Source organism: Lonchura striata, chromosome 2, assembly GCF_050655825.1.
Source record: "Lonchura striata isolate lonStrDom1 chromosome 2, ASM5065582v1, whole genome shotgun sequence".
Taxonomy (NCBI): Eukaryota; Metazoa; Chordata; class Aves; order Passeriformes; family Estrildidae; genus Lonchura; species Lonchura striata.
The window spans coordinates 54,099,696-54,115,687 of record NC_140704.1 but is presented as its reverse complement, the minus strand read 5'-3'; the positions used below and the strand labels follow the sequence as shown (position 1 = coordinate 54,115,687).

At 37.6% G+C, this 15,992-nt stretch overlaps 1 protein-coding gene across 13 annotated transcripts in view; it reads left to right on the top strand.

Moving 5' to 3' along the window:
* The window catches only part of POU6F2 (POU class 6 homeobox 2), a 354,882-nt gene that overhangs the window by 304,419 nt on the left and 34,471 nt on the right, over positions 1 to 15,992 (top strand). For 9 of the 13 annotated variants that reach the window (XM_021546724.4, XM_021546659.4, XM_021546704.4 and 6 more), the window contains one exon: positions 756 to 5,787. In XM_021546724.4, the coding sequence (XP_021402399.3) occupies positions 756 to 1,260 (505 nt within the window). In that variant the 3' untranslated portion in view covers positions 1,261 to 5,787. Of the gene's footprint in view, positions 1 to 755; positions 5,788 to 6,005; positions 6,055 to 15,992 lie in introns of those variants that run through there. The other 4 variants (XM_021546755.4, XM_085570635.1, XM_021546677.4 and 1 more) reach the window with 2 other exon arrangements.

Here is a 15,992-nt window from a genome sequence, read left to right as displayed (position 1 = left end):
AATCTGGTTTGGCAAAAGACTTTTGATGGCAAAATGATATATAGAAGACCTCATTTACAGGAAATGATATCATTCTGGTACAGTTTGCAGAAATCCCACAATAAACTCAGCTTGGTGCCGCAGTGTATTAGTGGACTGTTATGCTGGGTTTCATCTGGAAGACATGAGTCTGTCTTTGCACATTGTGGGGACAGCAAGATAATTGCAAAGTGTCCAGCTGTTTCAGCTGAACACCACTGTGGCTATGGGAATTTTTTTTCCAACCCAGAAAAGGGATATAGCATTAACTTACAAACAGTGAAAATTGCTGAAAAATGGAAAGGAAACCTGATATTCAGAGACAAGTATTTGCCATTGGTTTTTATTATTAAAGCTGTGGTGTTTGGATAACATGGGATGGGAGGGATAACAAAAGGATTAAACGCAAAGACAAGATGATAAAAACAATGCCTTTGATATCATTTCCTGTAATTAAACTTAGACTCAAGGGTCTTGGAGATCATCAGAAATATGACAATGTGATTCTTAACCTGTATTATTTAGTGTACTTAGAATTTTGTTGTAGTGCTCATTTTGTGTTAGCTTAAATCTCTAGCTATATATATATATCTATATCTATATTTATGTATAGATATACCTGACAGTTTTCATAATCTACTGTAAATTACCTCTGCCAGTCAATTAGTCAGGCAGGCAGGAAGTCCCACCCTGGCAGAGCATCAGTGTAAGACTCTTCTTTCTCAATTTTCCCTCAGACACACCATCCTGAGAAGCCACTTTTTCCTACCACAGGAAGCCCAAGAGAACACTATAGCTAGCAGTCTGACAGCCAAACTGAACCCTGGCCTTTTGTATCCTGCCAGGTTTGAAAAGCTGGACATCACCCCTAAAAGTGCCCAGAAGATAAAGCCGGTGCTTGAGCGGTGGATGGCTGAGGCTGAGGCCCGCCATCGAGCAGGGATGCAGAACCTTACCGAGTTTATTGGGAGCGAACCATCCAAAAAGCGCAAGAGGCGTACCTCATTCACGCCACAAGCCCTTGAAATCTTGAATGCCCACTTTGAGAAGAACACGCATCCCTCTGGGCAAGAAATGACAGAGATTGCAGAGAAACTGAACTATGACCGGGAAGTAGTTAGAGTTTGGTTCTGCAATAAGAGGCAAGCACTGAAGAACACAATTAAACGTTTGAAACAACACGAGCCTGCAACAGCAGTTCCTATGGAGCCTTTAACAGACTCTCTGGAAGAAAACTCCTAAAAGCAAAACAAAAAAAAGCCAAATCACACAGAGAAAAAAAAAAAAAACAACTGAAATGTGTCCATTTGAACTCTGTGAAAATACCTATTCATCACCCTTGTAAGTAAAAGACTGAGAAAACTACAAGAAGGACAGGACAGTTTATAAATGTCCATGGGTTTTCCTATAAAAAAAAAAAAAACTAAACAAAAAAATACACAACACTTAGAGTGTGTGTGGTAGAATTAGTTCCCCAAAAAAAACCCGAAAAAGCCAGTTTTTTTTTTTTAATGGACTTAAAGTAAACCAAATAACTGCTTAATTTTTTTCTGTATATTATGAAAATACTAACACATTTTAAGGAAAAACAAAACAAACAGCAGCAAAAAAAAAAAAAGGAAAGAAAAAAAAGAAAAAAAACTTTTATCTGTTTAAAAGAGAATACAAGCCTGCCACCTGGAGGAGTGATTGTAACCTTTCAGGTATCAAGTGCTAATTCACTATGAAATCTATTAACCAAAGTCAGAAACATGGCATTGCAAACTAGATTGTTAGTCTACTCTTTTATGAGTGTAAAATTGTGTTACAAATTTTTACATTTGTATTTTGCAAAGAGGAATATAGGATTAATTTCTCTCATCCTAGTTTGTACCCCCTGCAGGTGTGTACAAAGCCATTCCATAGTAGTCACCTCACTTTCTTTTCTTTTAGTCAACAGTTTTGCAATCTCCTAATGTTTGGGTGCCAAAAATAAGTACTTTTTATTGTGATTTTGTGGGGTTTAGTGTTTGTCTTCTAAGGGTGTATGTCTTGGTTTACATTTCTTTTTCTGTTGGTTTTTTCCTGATTCTATTTGCTGCCTCCTTCTGTACCCCTTCCCCAAGCCCCCAAAATCCAGCACTGTTTGAGGAATTTTAAAAAGAAAAGTGAAATCTGAACACTTTTATATGCTGGAATGCAATGAGGACGAAGAAGGATTAGGATTATATCTGACGGACTCTCAAACTCACACTGAACATTGTGCTTTTTGTTGAATGTGTAGCTTGAGATTTCTCTGTCCTTTGGCCATGAACCTGGAGAGGTTACCAAAACTCATTTTTTAGTATAAATATAAATTGCACACTTGGTACAGTACTGCAGCTACATTATGGTTCCATTTGAAGCAATTTCTCTCCAAAGCCTGCTAGCCAAAGAAATTTCTTGATGTTCTGATGAAAACAAGTGGACAGGCTGAGAAGAGATGAGGCTATTTTGATCATTACATCACTATGGACAATTTTGATGGTAGTGTTTTGTTCCTGCTGGCTTTTTTTAATGTCATATTGATGGCAAGCCCTGTTGGCTTCTTTAGCAGGAGGATGTGCTTCTGCAGGTGTTTGCCGTGGCCACTGGCTAGACTAAGCAATTGGGACATAGGGAAAAACACTGAGTGTCTCTTGACAATATAAGGTAGGTCACCTGCAATATGATTCAGGGGAACTGGTTTTTCTTTACAGACAGTTTATCTCTGTGGCTTCCTTTGTGATTGGACAAGGATCTACTAAAATGCTGTGGTCATTAGATCATACAAGACTCAGAGGCAGAGAAAGGTGTTTCAGGTTCTTGATAGGGTGTGGTCTGACCTGTGAAGGTCATCTGCAATCTTCATCTTCTGCTCACTTATGCTCAAGCCTTTGGGATTCAGTCCACCATTAGGGTAGAAGCTGCATCTTGATCAGGTCATCCCAAAAGATAACATCAGATAATTGGTTCAGAGATGGTAAAATAGAGATGGTAAAATTCTGCTGGTATAACTCCTGATTGCATTCCTTGACTTCAGAATGGTTGTGCTGGATTTTTGGTGGTCTACTTAGGATGTGGAAGGAAGTGCCTGAAGTGCTGGAGTCTTCAAATAACACCACTCTTACTAAAGAGTTTTCAAAAATTCCAGGCTATATCCAAAATTAAGTGAAAGAAATAGACTTTCATTGATTTCACTTTGCTTTGAATCTGGCCCTCAGTATTTTATTAATGGGATTTGCCTTGTAAAGTGGGGTATTTACTGCATGGTTGGTGGAGCTTTAAGATTTCGGAGACCGTCAGCTGGGCCAGAAGCTGCTTCTAAATGTGAGCACTCTCAAAGGTCAGTGCTGGAGCACACTAAGGATCGAATACTCCAGGATGAGCTCATGTCCAGCAAATGCATTTTAGACTTCATGCTTCAGCAGGATATGTTTAGGATATTTTCAGTCTTCCTTTTATGAGGAGGAGAGTGACAATTGTTACTGACTCTTTTTCAACTGTTGATATATAAATAACTGCTGAGGTAAAAAACACCTCCGTAACCACTGGCAAATAGTGAGGGACAAAGTAGATGCTTTATCCAAGCAGGCCATGTAAATTAGAGTCTCACAGCAACATCTGTCCCTCTGGGGTTTCTTTATACCCTCTCTCTCCATAGATACCTATATCCTCAGAAATATCTATGTAGTCTATACCAAACAGGTCTAAAGCTGTCACCACTGTTCAATCTATGTAACGATCAGACCGCCATCCAGTACCTAATAGGAAAGCAAGGATGAATAAATCATATTTGGAAGCAGTTACTCCTGAAATCCTACCCATGTCTCCAGAACACTCCTAATTGCCCAGTCATTAATGCCACATACACAATTACATGTTCAGTCATCCTTAAGGCCGTACCCTCCCCCACTCCATCCCCACCACCAACAGCCTGGGAACAAAACCATCAACCATTCATTGCCTGAAAACTAAATTTCCAATTCTCCCAGGGACTGCTCTAAATTCTGTGAAGAAAAATCCCCCAAGAAAAAAAATGTTAACCAAACATTGTATGAAAGATACTAAATGTTTAAAAATATGCTGGCAGCAGTTATATAAGCTCTTTTATGTTCCAAAGTACATATCGGAAGGATATAACTAGGACAGTGAAAATGTAAAATAAATATAAATTGCCAGCATGGAAGAAAAAATAATGTTCATCCCACAGTCTTAAAATCATTCATGTGCAGTGATTTTTTTTTACAGTTTTCTGATTTTGTATTATGTTTTGTAAATTATTTATAAAGTGTTGTAATGCTTCTCATGTTAATTTTTTAATACACAAATTTTTGCTATGAGGCATAAATGGTGCCTGAATAGATTCTTAGGAAGATAAATTGTATCTGAGTCATACATCTTTGGGAGGGCCATAAATATTTTGTTTTGTTATGTTACTGACAACATTTCTGGTTCCCATTTGTAAACAATTTTCATGTATTGATAAAAATTGAATAAGTTTTAATTTTGCATGTGACTAAAAGATAGGTTGCTACCAGCAAATGAAACAAAAGTCTCTTCGGTCATATGTGAAGGTTTAATGGTTTTCCACTTTGTTGATAATTGATTTTTTTAATATATATATATAAATATATATAAAATATTATTTGAATAATGAACCAAGGGTTCACTTACTCTTCTAATTTTGTCTTTTTATGTTTTTCACTAAAAAGCTATTTTGGACAGTTGAAGAAATCAAATGCATTCAAATGGTTCCAATTTCTTTACATTATTACTGAAAAAAAATTTTTAAAAAGCCAAAAAAGGAAAAAAAAAAAAAAAAGAGAAAAAAAAAGGAAAAAGAGAGAGAACAAGGAAGCAAAAGGAGCTAGGAAGGAACAAGTAGAGGCGTATCAAAGAACTCAAGCTATAACCAAAAAGAAATATGTAAAATGCCTTTGCTCGTCTTCTCAATGCTGGACCAAAGCTCAATGTATGTAGGTATATGCACATTGTATAGATATGGCTAAATGTTGCTGACAATCTCGCAATACTAAACTGTTACTATTTTAAAAAAATACAAAAATAAAACTGTTCATCAGTGTTTTACCTCAGCACTCTACTTGTACCAGTTATTGACCAACATTCAAGTAAGAAGATAAAAGAGGAAATTGATTTCCATGTCAATGTTTGACTGTAAAATCTGTTTGGAAAACATTTTGTAATGAGCTTTTTGTCATGTGGTTTGCTTGTTTCCAACTTGAGACTATGTGGGGCACATTCGTTTATTTATTGTTAAAAAGTGATATTATTACTATTATTATTATTATTAATTATTATTATTACTATTATTATTTTTTTTGTCCTATGTGCTATAATCTACAGAATGGTCACCAGGGTCACTTACGAAGCACTGCAAAGAGATCTGTTTTTCCGTGCATGGAGCATGCAAGGGGAAAGATGGCAGTACAAAACGGACTGTATTGTGTTGTTAAAAAATATGAATAAAAAAAAAAAGGAGTGGATATGGTGGACTTGTGACCAAGAATACAAACTGGATATTTAAAAGCTCCTTATTACTCTGACTTTGAAACCAAAGCTGATTTATCTGCACAGGTTGCTTAACATGAAAAAAATAAAAAATAAAAAAACTGACAAAAACTGTACTTAATCTAGAGCAATATCTGTATGGTCAGTAAAGCTGCACTTTGTGTATTTCTTAACAGCTTCAGATCTGTCACTTTTAATTTGTACCATAAAAAATAAAGAATTGTTTGACATGAAAAATAAGCTCCTTTCATGTGTTTGTCTTAAATCTCATGCATTATTCACATTATCCAAGCTCATGTAATTTCACATCAGTTCAATACAAAAATAGTTAAATGCTTGAAAAATAGAAGAGAGAAAATCCATTTGCACTGCGGAGCATAACTTTATCTGCAAAACTAAACACTGTTTCTGTACCCAGAGTGGGTGCACGCATTGGCGATGTCTTATTTTCTCTACAGGTATTGCAGAGCAGAGGATCTCCCTCAGGAGTGCTCTGGAACCCCCCAGGTGAGTGTGTGTTGTCTCCCAGGCCAAATGGAGCAAAGTACAGATGGACATGAAGGTCAGTGTACCCTCCATGCTTCCATCCACACTCCCATAACAAAGCCCTGGTAAGTGATAGGAGTGTGTTAGAGAGGCTGTTAATTCAAATGGTCAGCTGTTTTAATTATTTCTCTTGCATTTTTGCCAGAGCTCATAGGGTTCATTATTCAATTCTTTCTGTAATTATGATATTAGGTCACAGAAATGCCTGGTTTTCAAGCCACTTCTCTTGAGTCATATTGAGTTCTGTCAAAATACAGGATTCTCAAATATCAGCATATTTGAAAAATTAATTTGTTGTATTATAATTTTTTTTAAACAGCCTTGAAATAGAAACTGACAACCTTAGAATATTATGTTTGAGTCTTGGGAATAAAATTTTTACAAAGACTATTTTCTTTGATTTTGTTTAATATTGTTTTGCTTTTCCAATATCATGTGTTAAATAATCAAAACTAAAAGAAAGTATTTATTTACATTGAGAAAGAGAGAGCATTTGGAATATTTATTTATTGTGATATTTTTCTATAACAGAATCTCCCTTTTACATGCAATTTTTCTCTATTTTATGAGGTACATAATAAAGTGAACAAAAAAGGTGGCTTTCTTGTAGACATAATGATAGAAGCTTCATAAACAAGGCAGAGATTGCATCAGGTCCTCTAGGCATCATGTCTCCACACTCTGGTCTAACAGCCACTTCAATCACATGTCATTCATCTACTTATACAATACAAGAGTGTGGAGAGCAACCCTTTGTGCTTTCATACCAACTACTAAAAGTTGAACGTGTGTTTTTTCATTCTATTGTGGTAAAGCAGCAAGCAAACATTGATTGGAGTCTTTTTCCACCAAGTCTATTTAAAAATGCAAAACTTCTTTTCATCATACTATAAGTATTTTAGCTGCCTCATATACACATGATCCTACCTAGCCATTACAGTCCAAATAATCTGGGTCTATTAAGTTGCAAGAAACGGTAACTGCAAATTTAATCAATTAAGTTCCTATTGATCACTGAAATCTCAAAATAGATCCGACCTTAAAGCTACTGAATACTGACTATAAGACTTCACAGTCCTTACAGACTGCTTAAAAATCAAATTTCTAGAAATTGACTATGACAGGACTTCAGAGCTCCTTAAGTGCATCATAAAGGACGAGGAGTTTTGGAAGAACATTGCTTTCCATGCCTGTCTTTTGTACTTCCAGAAAAAAAAAAAAAAAAAAAAAAGAAAAGAAAAGAAAAGAAAAGAAAAGAAATAAACTAACAAAATCCCTAAAACACAAAAATCCCAACATATTTGCAATCCTTTTGATAAACTAGGAACTATGTCTGTGTCCTGTCTTTCCTTAAGATAGGTGTGATGGGAGGAAAGAAGGCAGTAAGGTCAGAGAACTACACAGAAGCTGTAAAACATATGTTTTGATACAGTCTCTTCCCCTATGTAGCTGCTTTAGTATTGATCACAGCCTAAATCTATACCTGTTAAAAACTCTTTTAGTACTAGCAGGGCTTCAATAAGCAAAGATTCTCTTCTACTGGCTTAAATTTCAATCAAACAAGCAGTCAGGAAGTAAAACAGGGAAGGTTCCAGGAGAGTTTGTTTTTTAATCTGAGAATCCAGAATAATGTTAATCAGTCCCATACAAGATTGTGAAATTCTTGAAAATATTTGAGAACTAAAGACTTGAAAGATTTTTTTTTCCCCTTCTCTCTCCATCTGCTCTACAGACCTGAATTTTTGGTTTTTTCTATCATTCACAGTCCTTTACTATTGCATTTTGCCACACTATGGACAGACAACAGTGGTCAGGACTGAGAAAAGTCACCAGGTAGCCCACCAGCCTGTGGTTTCTAATCCAGATCCCAATAGCCCTGGTTTGTCTAAAACATTGGCAACAGCCGTGTATAATCCACCAGCTGCAGGGAGGGCATGTAGCAGCTCAAGTAGTAACAAGTCTTTCATTTTATTGGACACTGAACTTCTTGTATAATCAGTGGCCTCATGTCAAAACATTTCTCAGACCAAGAGCTGTGTGTGTGTGTCTTGGTTTGACAAGACTCAGTGATGATAGCAATCTCTGGCTCCCCTGTGGGTTGTGAGGTTCCTCCATTCCTGCCCAACCTCCAACAGATGGCAAATAGAATACAAACTTATCTTACAACCCGGGACATTATGATCACAGGTATACTCAGTGTGAGGCCAGAGACTCATACACAAATCAAGGGTCAGCAAAAAATGGCTTTGATGGTAATAAAACTGTGGTAGGGACTACATGAGTGGACCAGTCCTAAAAGACCTCAAGATTCTGGTTTTGGTGTGGCTTAAAATCCAGCCTCTACCATCACAGCATTAATCAGCTTGTCAGGGATGGATTCACTCCCTTTTTTCAGACATCACATAATGTTGGTGTTCAGCTAATGAGATCCTGGCATCCAAATTATCCATCAATACCACCAACAGGAAGATAATTTTGTATGTTCTCTGTCATTGATGGCCCCAGAAAAGTTCCTCAAATGGTCCCAGAATACTGAAGGTCTTAGAAGACAATAAGTTGTGACACTGCAAAAATCTGAATTGTGTGACAATCTGCAATTGATCCTGGCACGGCCAGAATTGACCCAGAAGCATGGATTTCCTGGAGGCAGCATGTAACCTCTGCCTCACTTGTTTTTAAAATTCATTGAAGAACTTGTGCTTACATTCAGTCATTTTGGTTAGGTTTTAGTCAAAGAATCATAGAATGGTTTTAGTTGGAAGAGACGTTAAAGTTCATCTAGTTCCAAATTCTTGCCATGGGTAGGACAGCTTTTGCTACACCAGATTGCTCAGAGCCTCATCCAATCTGGATCTCATACACTTCCAGGGATGTGGCATCCACAGCTTCTCTGGGCTCTTTGTTCCAGTACCTTACTACCCTCACAGGGAAGAGTTTCTTTCTAATATCTAATTTAACCCTATTCTCTTTCAATTAAAATCCATTCTCCTTTGCCCTGTCACCACATGGTCTTGTAAAAGGTACTTCTCAATCTCTTTTAGGTTTCCTTCAAGTACTGGAAGGGAGCAATTAAGTCATCCCAAAGCCTTCTCTTCTCCAGGCTGAACAACCCCAGTCCTCTCAGCCTTTCCTCATAGGAGAGGTGTTCCATCCCTCTGATCAGCTTGGCCTATTGGCCTCCTCTGGACTTACTCCAAAAGGTTGATGTCCTTTCAGTGCTAGGGACCCCAGAGCTGAATGCAGCACTCCAAGTGGGGTCTCACCAGAGCAGAGCAGAGCAGAGGGGCAGAAGCACCTGCCTTGACCTCCTGGCCACACTGCTTTTTATGGTTGGCTCTCTGGGCTGTGAGTGCACATGGCTGGGTCACGTCCAGCCTCTCATCCAGCAGCACCCCCAGGTCCTTTTCAGCAGGGCTGCTCCCCATCTGTTCATCTCCCAGCCTGTGCTGATACCAGGGGTTGCCCTGACCCAGATGCAGCACTTTGTGCTTGGTCTTGAAACCTCATGAGATTTCCATGGGTCCACTTGAGCTTGTCCAGGTCCCTCTGGATGGCATCCCATCCTTCAAGTATGACAGCTGCACCACTCAGCTTGGTGTAATCTGCAAATTTGTTGAGGGTGCTCTTGATCCCTTTGTCCATGTCATTATTGAAGATATCAGTTAACACAAGTCCCAATACCTGCTGAAAGACACCACTTATCACTGATGTCCATTGCGATCTGAGCCACTGACCACTACCCTCTGGATGTGACCATCCAAACAATTTCTTATCCATATAATGGTCCACTCACCAAATCCATCTCTCTCCAATTTAGGGTGAAGGATGTTGAAACAGTGTCAAAGACTTTATAGCAGTCCAAATAGATGACATCTGTAACACTTCCCTTGTTTACTGATCAATTAGTCACTCCATTGGAGAAGGCCACTAGGTTGGTCAGGCAGGACTCACCCTTGGTGAAGCCATGCTGGCTGTCCTGAATCACCTCCCTGTCCTCCATTTGCCTTAACACACCTTCCCAGGCACAGAGGTGAGGCTGACAGGCTGGTAATTCCCAGGGTCGTACTTTCTACCCTTTTCAAACATGGGTAAAATATTTCCCCTTTTCCAGTCACCTGGGATTTACCTGATTGCTATTACTTTTCAAATATCATGGAGAATGGCTTGGGAACTACATCAGACAATTCCAAGTAATACTATTAATTTTAAACACCTCATGTCCTTGTAAACTCTTGCTACCTTTCTCTAAAATATATTAATTTGTCTTTTAACTATTAACTGAAAGAAAAGAATGCAAAATTCTGAAGATCCTTTGATTTCTTTTTGCAAGGAAGGCACTATGGTGTTTTATGCCATTTTGCCTCTGTCCTTTTTAAATTTCAGCCCAATTATATGTTCTTAAACAGAGGAGCATGAAACTTTCTCCAAAATTACACTTCATTCAGGTTAAAAGCAGCTGAAGAGAAGTGGCTATCTCTTGAAAAGCAGCAGCTATTTTCATTTACTAGTTGTGCAATCTAAAGAGACTGATCTTGTAAGTTCATAATGTGCATAACTTTATTTACCCAGCTAATGTTAGTGATGCATTGATACTACCTTCCTAGATAAATTTAGTGACATGTGTAAGCCTTCACAGGATTGGACCTACCCTCAGCATATGTGAATCAATACTTTTATTTATCACTTTTTCTCACTCATTAATCAGTAAATCTCGATGCCCTTTATTATTTTTGAAAAACAAACAACTCAGAAGGGACTGTATATCAACAGGAAAGGTATGAGCATGTCTCTTCTAAAATTAATACTGCGCTTTCTAGCTCAGCAGTTGACTGCCAAAAACAGTGCTGCAGCTAATCTGGAGGGTAACATGAGGGAAATAGTGAGGGGAACATTGAGAGGAATAAATGCAAGAACATGAGCCATTACTTATTTTTTAAATACTCTCTATTGTTTCACTTCATTTAAGAGACTTCCTTCTGAAGGTACCCTAACAAATTTCCATACTGACCAATAATAGAACTTACAGCAGCACTATTTTGGATCTGTGGTATAACTAATCCCAAGCATGTGCACCAGAGTTATCAGCTCATCTGGGGATCAAAACTTGCCAGGTGGTCTGTATATCCAGAGTGAGGAACACAAAGTGCAGGGATCCAAAATCCACATTGGCATAAGCACTTTACAGGTCATGATAGATTCATAGAAATTATTCAATAGGCAATATGTAATAAACACCACAACTGAAAAGGAAAGAAACCAAATTAATTTGGTAAAAAAAAAAAAAAAAAAAAAAAAAAAAAAAAAAAAAAAGAAAGAAAAGGCAGAACTGACAGACCATGTCTCTTCCTAAAATGTGTTGGAACAGCCATACACTGCAGTTAAAGCCTGTTAATCTCTTGGTATCAGCTGAGCATACACTCACTGTACATCAAGGTTCTGAGAAATCTGTATTATTTACAACACGCTTTCCTCTGCTGTGGCTAAAGGTGCAATATCAAAAACAGTCATGTGATCCCATGTATCAACAGAGGATGAGAATTTGACATATTACTACTGTGTCTGGAAATGGGTTGAATTTCACATTAAAATTGAAACCTGACTGTCCTGAACAAGTTAATTTTTTTAAATATAAATATTGAGCCCAACATTATTTTACTGGAGTAATAGGGCTAGGAGAATAAGGCTAATTTTGAATATTCTTTAATATGCAATCATTCCTGGTTTTTAGAGCATGGGAAGGTAATGTCGATTTTCAAAGAACCATGTAGTATAGTTATTTATCATTTATGTGCAGATTTGGTTTTTCCTGTTTTAATTATATTAATTAATTAATTTAATACTTAATTATTTAATATGTAAAAATGAATGTGCTTATATGCAAAGCCAGCATCTCTTGTTTAATTCAATCATGTATCAGCAAGCTGGATGTATGTAAATGTTTACACAGCCATGTTAGCTTGGTATCATAAAGAAACAACTCATTGCATGCTTCTTTCTTTATCTGCTTAGATTTCATACAGCTTTAACCTCAATTATTTAAAAGATTGTCCAGTTTAAAACAAATCTGACATAAAGGAGATAGATAACTACAGGTTTAATGAAAATAGCCTAGAGAAAAAAGAGGTAGATTGGACTCCCAGGTGAGAAAAAGGCTGCAGTAAGTACTTGTAAGTAAGCTCCCCTCCAGATTATCTTCAGCAGTGTTTTTGGCAGTCAACTGGCAAGCCAGAAATAGATATATTAATTTTAGAAGAAACAGCACATACCTTTCCTGTTGAGATACAGTCCCTTCTGAGTCAAAAATAATAAAGGGCATCAAGATTTACTGATGAATGAGTGAGAAAAGGTGATAAATAAGAGTATTGCTTCACAAATGCTGAGGGTATGTCCAAACCTGTGAAGACTTACACATGTCACTAAATGTATCCATGGAGATAGCATCAAGGCACCACTAACATTAGCTGGGCAAATAAAGTTAAGCGCATTATTAGCTCGAGTAAGTAAACTTTACTGAACACCCAAGAGAATCAACTAGGACAAGTCTAAAAATAGTCTTTCTAAAAACCCCAGCTTAGAAAGAAATATCACTGAGCTCACAAGCCACCAGGAGATGCATATCCTGGGAAATCAGATTTCATTTTTCTTGGTGCTTGAAGTTCTTAATAATTTTCATGTGATTTAGAAGACCAGCCACTGATGTCTTGGAAAAGCATACGAGAAAGGACCAGTGTTGGTCTCACATCCTTCCTTTCACAAAGTTGTCTCCTAAATTTTTCAAAGAAGTTTACTTTTCAGGAGTGCATCGAAATAATAATAAATGGGTACAAAGCTTTTCCCAGCACAACATATATATAGGCCTTTACTTCCTGTAAAACTGTTCCTTACTGTGGAGAGGTACTGCGTTTCAAAGAAAGCAGTTTGTCCCTTCAATTTCCAATAGAGCAGGTATATTTTTATAATTTAGGATGAAGAAAATCTCTAGCCAAAAAAAAGCACTCCATTCCTCTTGCACTGGGAAGGTGATTAAAAGGAAGGGGGAGAGGAAAATAGCATCTCTGTAGATACTGGTTATGAAGTATTGTATTAGAAATTCTATTCTTGTTTGTATTAACAAAATCTCTAGCAGGTTTAAGGCTATTTGTGTTTGCTATTATCATCAAGCGTTATTTAAAGTGGGGGGAGATATGCAAATGTACAAGAATATAGGTTTATCTTAAGTAGCTTTGTTGCTTACCTGATGGAATGTTGATTCGAGAAGTGTAAAGGATTTGGACTTTTTTTTCTAAAACTTTCCTCTTTTTTCAAATGCTCATCTGCTTTCAAAGAAGCTCTGAGGCTCACTACAGCAGCACCTATTCCATAAAATAGCTTAGAGGACTCCAGAAAATTCTATACCCAGTTCAATTTGTTGGAATGAATGTTGCTCATGTTTGGCAATGAGGCTTATTTCTCTAAGAAAACAGCCCTCCAAGGAGAAGAAGACATGCTCTGCTACAAAGCACTGTGCAAGCCAGACATTCTGCAAGGCTAAACCACATCAAGCTTAGAGCCATCTCTCTTCTCTGGGTTGCATCTTCAGGGGCTGTCTGGTGATAAATCCTGTGGCTGCGTAATGCAATAGACCCTGCAATGCACACGCCTAAAGCATGGGGTTCCTGGCTCCTGAGGCCTAAGGACCCTCCATGACTGCCCTTATCCTCCAGGACCCTTCAGTATGCCACCATGGGACATATGAAAAAGGAAGCAAAATCATTGCTCAGCCACAGAGACTGAGGAGCTGGAAAGTGCAGCATAGGTGACTGACCAGTCTTCAAAATGGAAAAACTGATGAAATAGAGAGTTTAGCAAGTAATACACTAACTGGGCAAAAAATGTAATCCTGAAGACCTTTTCTTACGTACAGCAATTTTTAAGTATAGTCCAGATAATCTGCATGTATTTATTTCCCCATTTCTTTGGTCAGTCCTAGTAACTTTCCTTGAGGCTTTCCAGTGTTTCAACCATTGCTTTTCTTTGCCTTTGATGTTTAAAACACAATAAGAACAGGGTTAAAGACTATAAATATAGCTGTCAGATGCAATTTACAGTCTTTCCCAAAATCCTCATATCCAGATCCACTAGGCAGCAAATTTCAGAAGATGATCATCCATCATTTTTTCTTGGCATAGGCAAATGGGCTCTGCAAAGAGCAGGATTGTCTGCTATGCCCCTTTCTCATCCCTACCCCCAAGAGTTGAAAAATATCTCTTCATATCTTCCAGCAGATAATCTCTTCTTATAATTCATTATCTCATTTTAGTTAGGACAACCTCAAGAAACACATAGTTTTCAAACTTTTTAAGCCAACTCACTTCTCTATGACCACAACTGGTTGAAAGGCAAGCACACAAGCTGCTTCAATAGCAAAGGTGCAAGAAGAACAGAACACAGAAAAGGCTGAGCACATAAATATAATGTATGAACACAGGTGTATCCAAATCCCTACCCCATCCACCTCCACAAAAAAGCAGATAACTTTTCACTGCCTCAGAGTTTCATTAGGTTCTTTAGAGAGGGACCTTATGATTGTGCTTTGAATTTTCTGCTTGCCCACATTATCTCAGTAATATTTTTTTTCCTCCTAGAGCAACATGAAGAACATACCATATCTGTTCAGAAGGAAAACTATTCTTTTTGTGGACTGACTTGCTGGCAAGATCTGTATTTTTGTTAATGAATCTCAGAGAATTTTCCTTAGATAAGGAATTTTATGAGGAAAAAATGAACTGAAATGTGCTCTTTATATATATATATATAAGTATTGAAGCAGTTTAGGCTTTTATTATTTTTTTAATATGATCAAATCCCTTCTTTGTCTCTCAGTTGTTTAAATTCCAATTTAAGCTGCCATTGTGATGAAGAAGTGTCACCCTGATTCTTAAGATTTTCTAAAGCCTTCTGAGTTTACATTCTGTTGGAGAACTTTCCCACACAATTTCTGTAAACAACATATTGTTTACATACTTTTATGGGGGTGGAGAAACTTGATGCACTGGTAGTTTGTCCAATCTTTTTGGAGAGGTGGCCCATTCACTCTCCAATCCAATGTCATCTTTGGGAAAGTATAAAGGTCGGAGTCAGAGAATAAACTTTCTTCTTTACCTTGCAAGTAGCAGGTGGCTCGCCTCGTGCTTTCATGTGTCCTACAGCGACAAAGAAGAAAAATTAAAATTAATAATTCTTAGTTCATATAGTAAGGTGGTCCTCTATAAGCATGCCTGAGTAAAGAGCCAACTGCTGACCACCTAGTACACTCCCTGCACCCATACTGGGAAGAAGTTTATTGCATGTGAGAAGTATCAGACTGGTGGAAAAATCTAGACCCATCTTTCTCACTGATGCAGTATAGCACATACAACAAGAGAGGAAAAAAAATAATCAAGCTCTATACCCCTACCTAGACCTTGTCCTTCCTCTTGAGACTCCTGACAGAGTCAGGACACAGTGCAGGCTAGTACTGATATAACAACAATTTTCCTGTGACAGATACCACTCTGCTTTGAGCCTGATTCATCATCAACAATTCACCTCACACAGGACACCAAATGGCATCCCCTCATGTGAAAACAGCTTGTTAACTAATAACAAGAGGAAGAGATATTTAATAATTGATAATGAAACGGAGTAAAATCAGTGACCTTGACAGGAAATATTCTATGTCTTATTAGCAACTGCCAGAAACAGTCATCCATCCCTCTTAAATCTATTTCCTGAATGTATTGCATCTCTTGAATTTCTACTTCTCTGGTATGAGACCATGAACATCACATTTCTGCAGTTCATTCTCTTGCTGTCTAAATCCAGCAGATTTTGCTCCTCCTACCAACAATAGCCTCTTTTTTTTCCTACATATAGATATA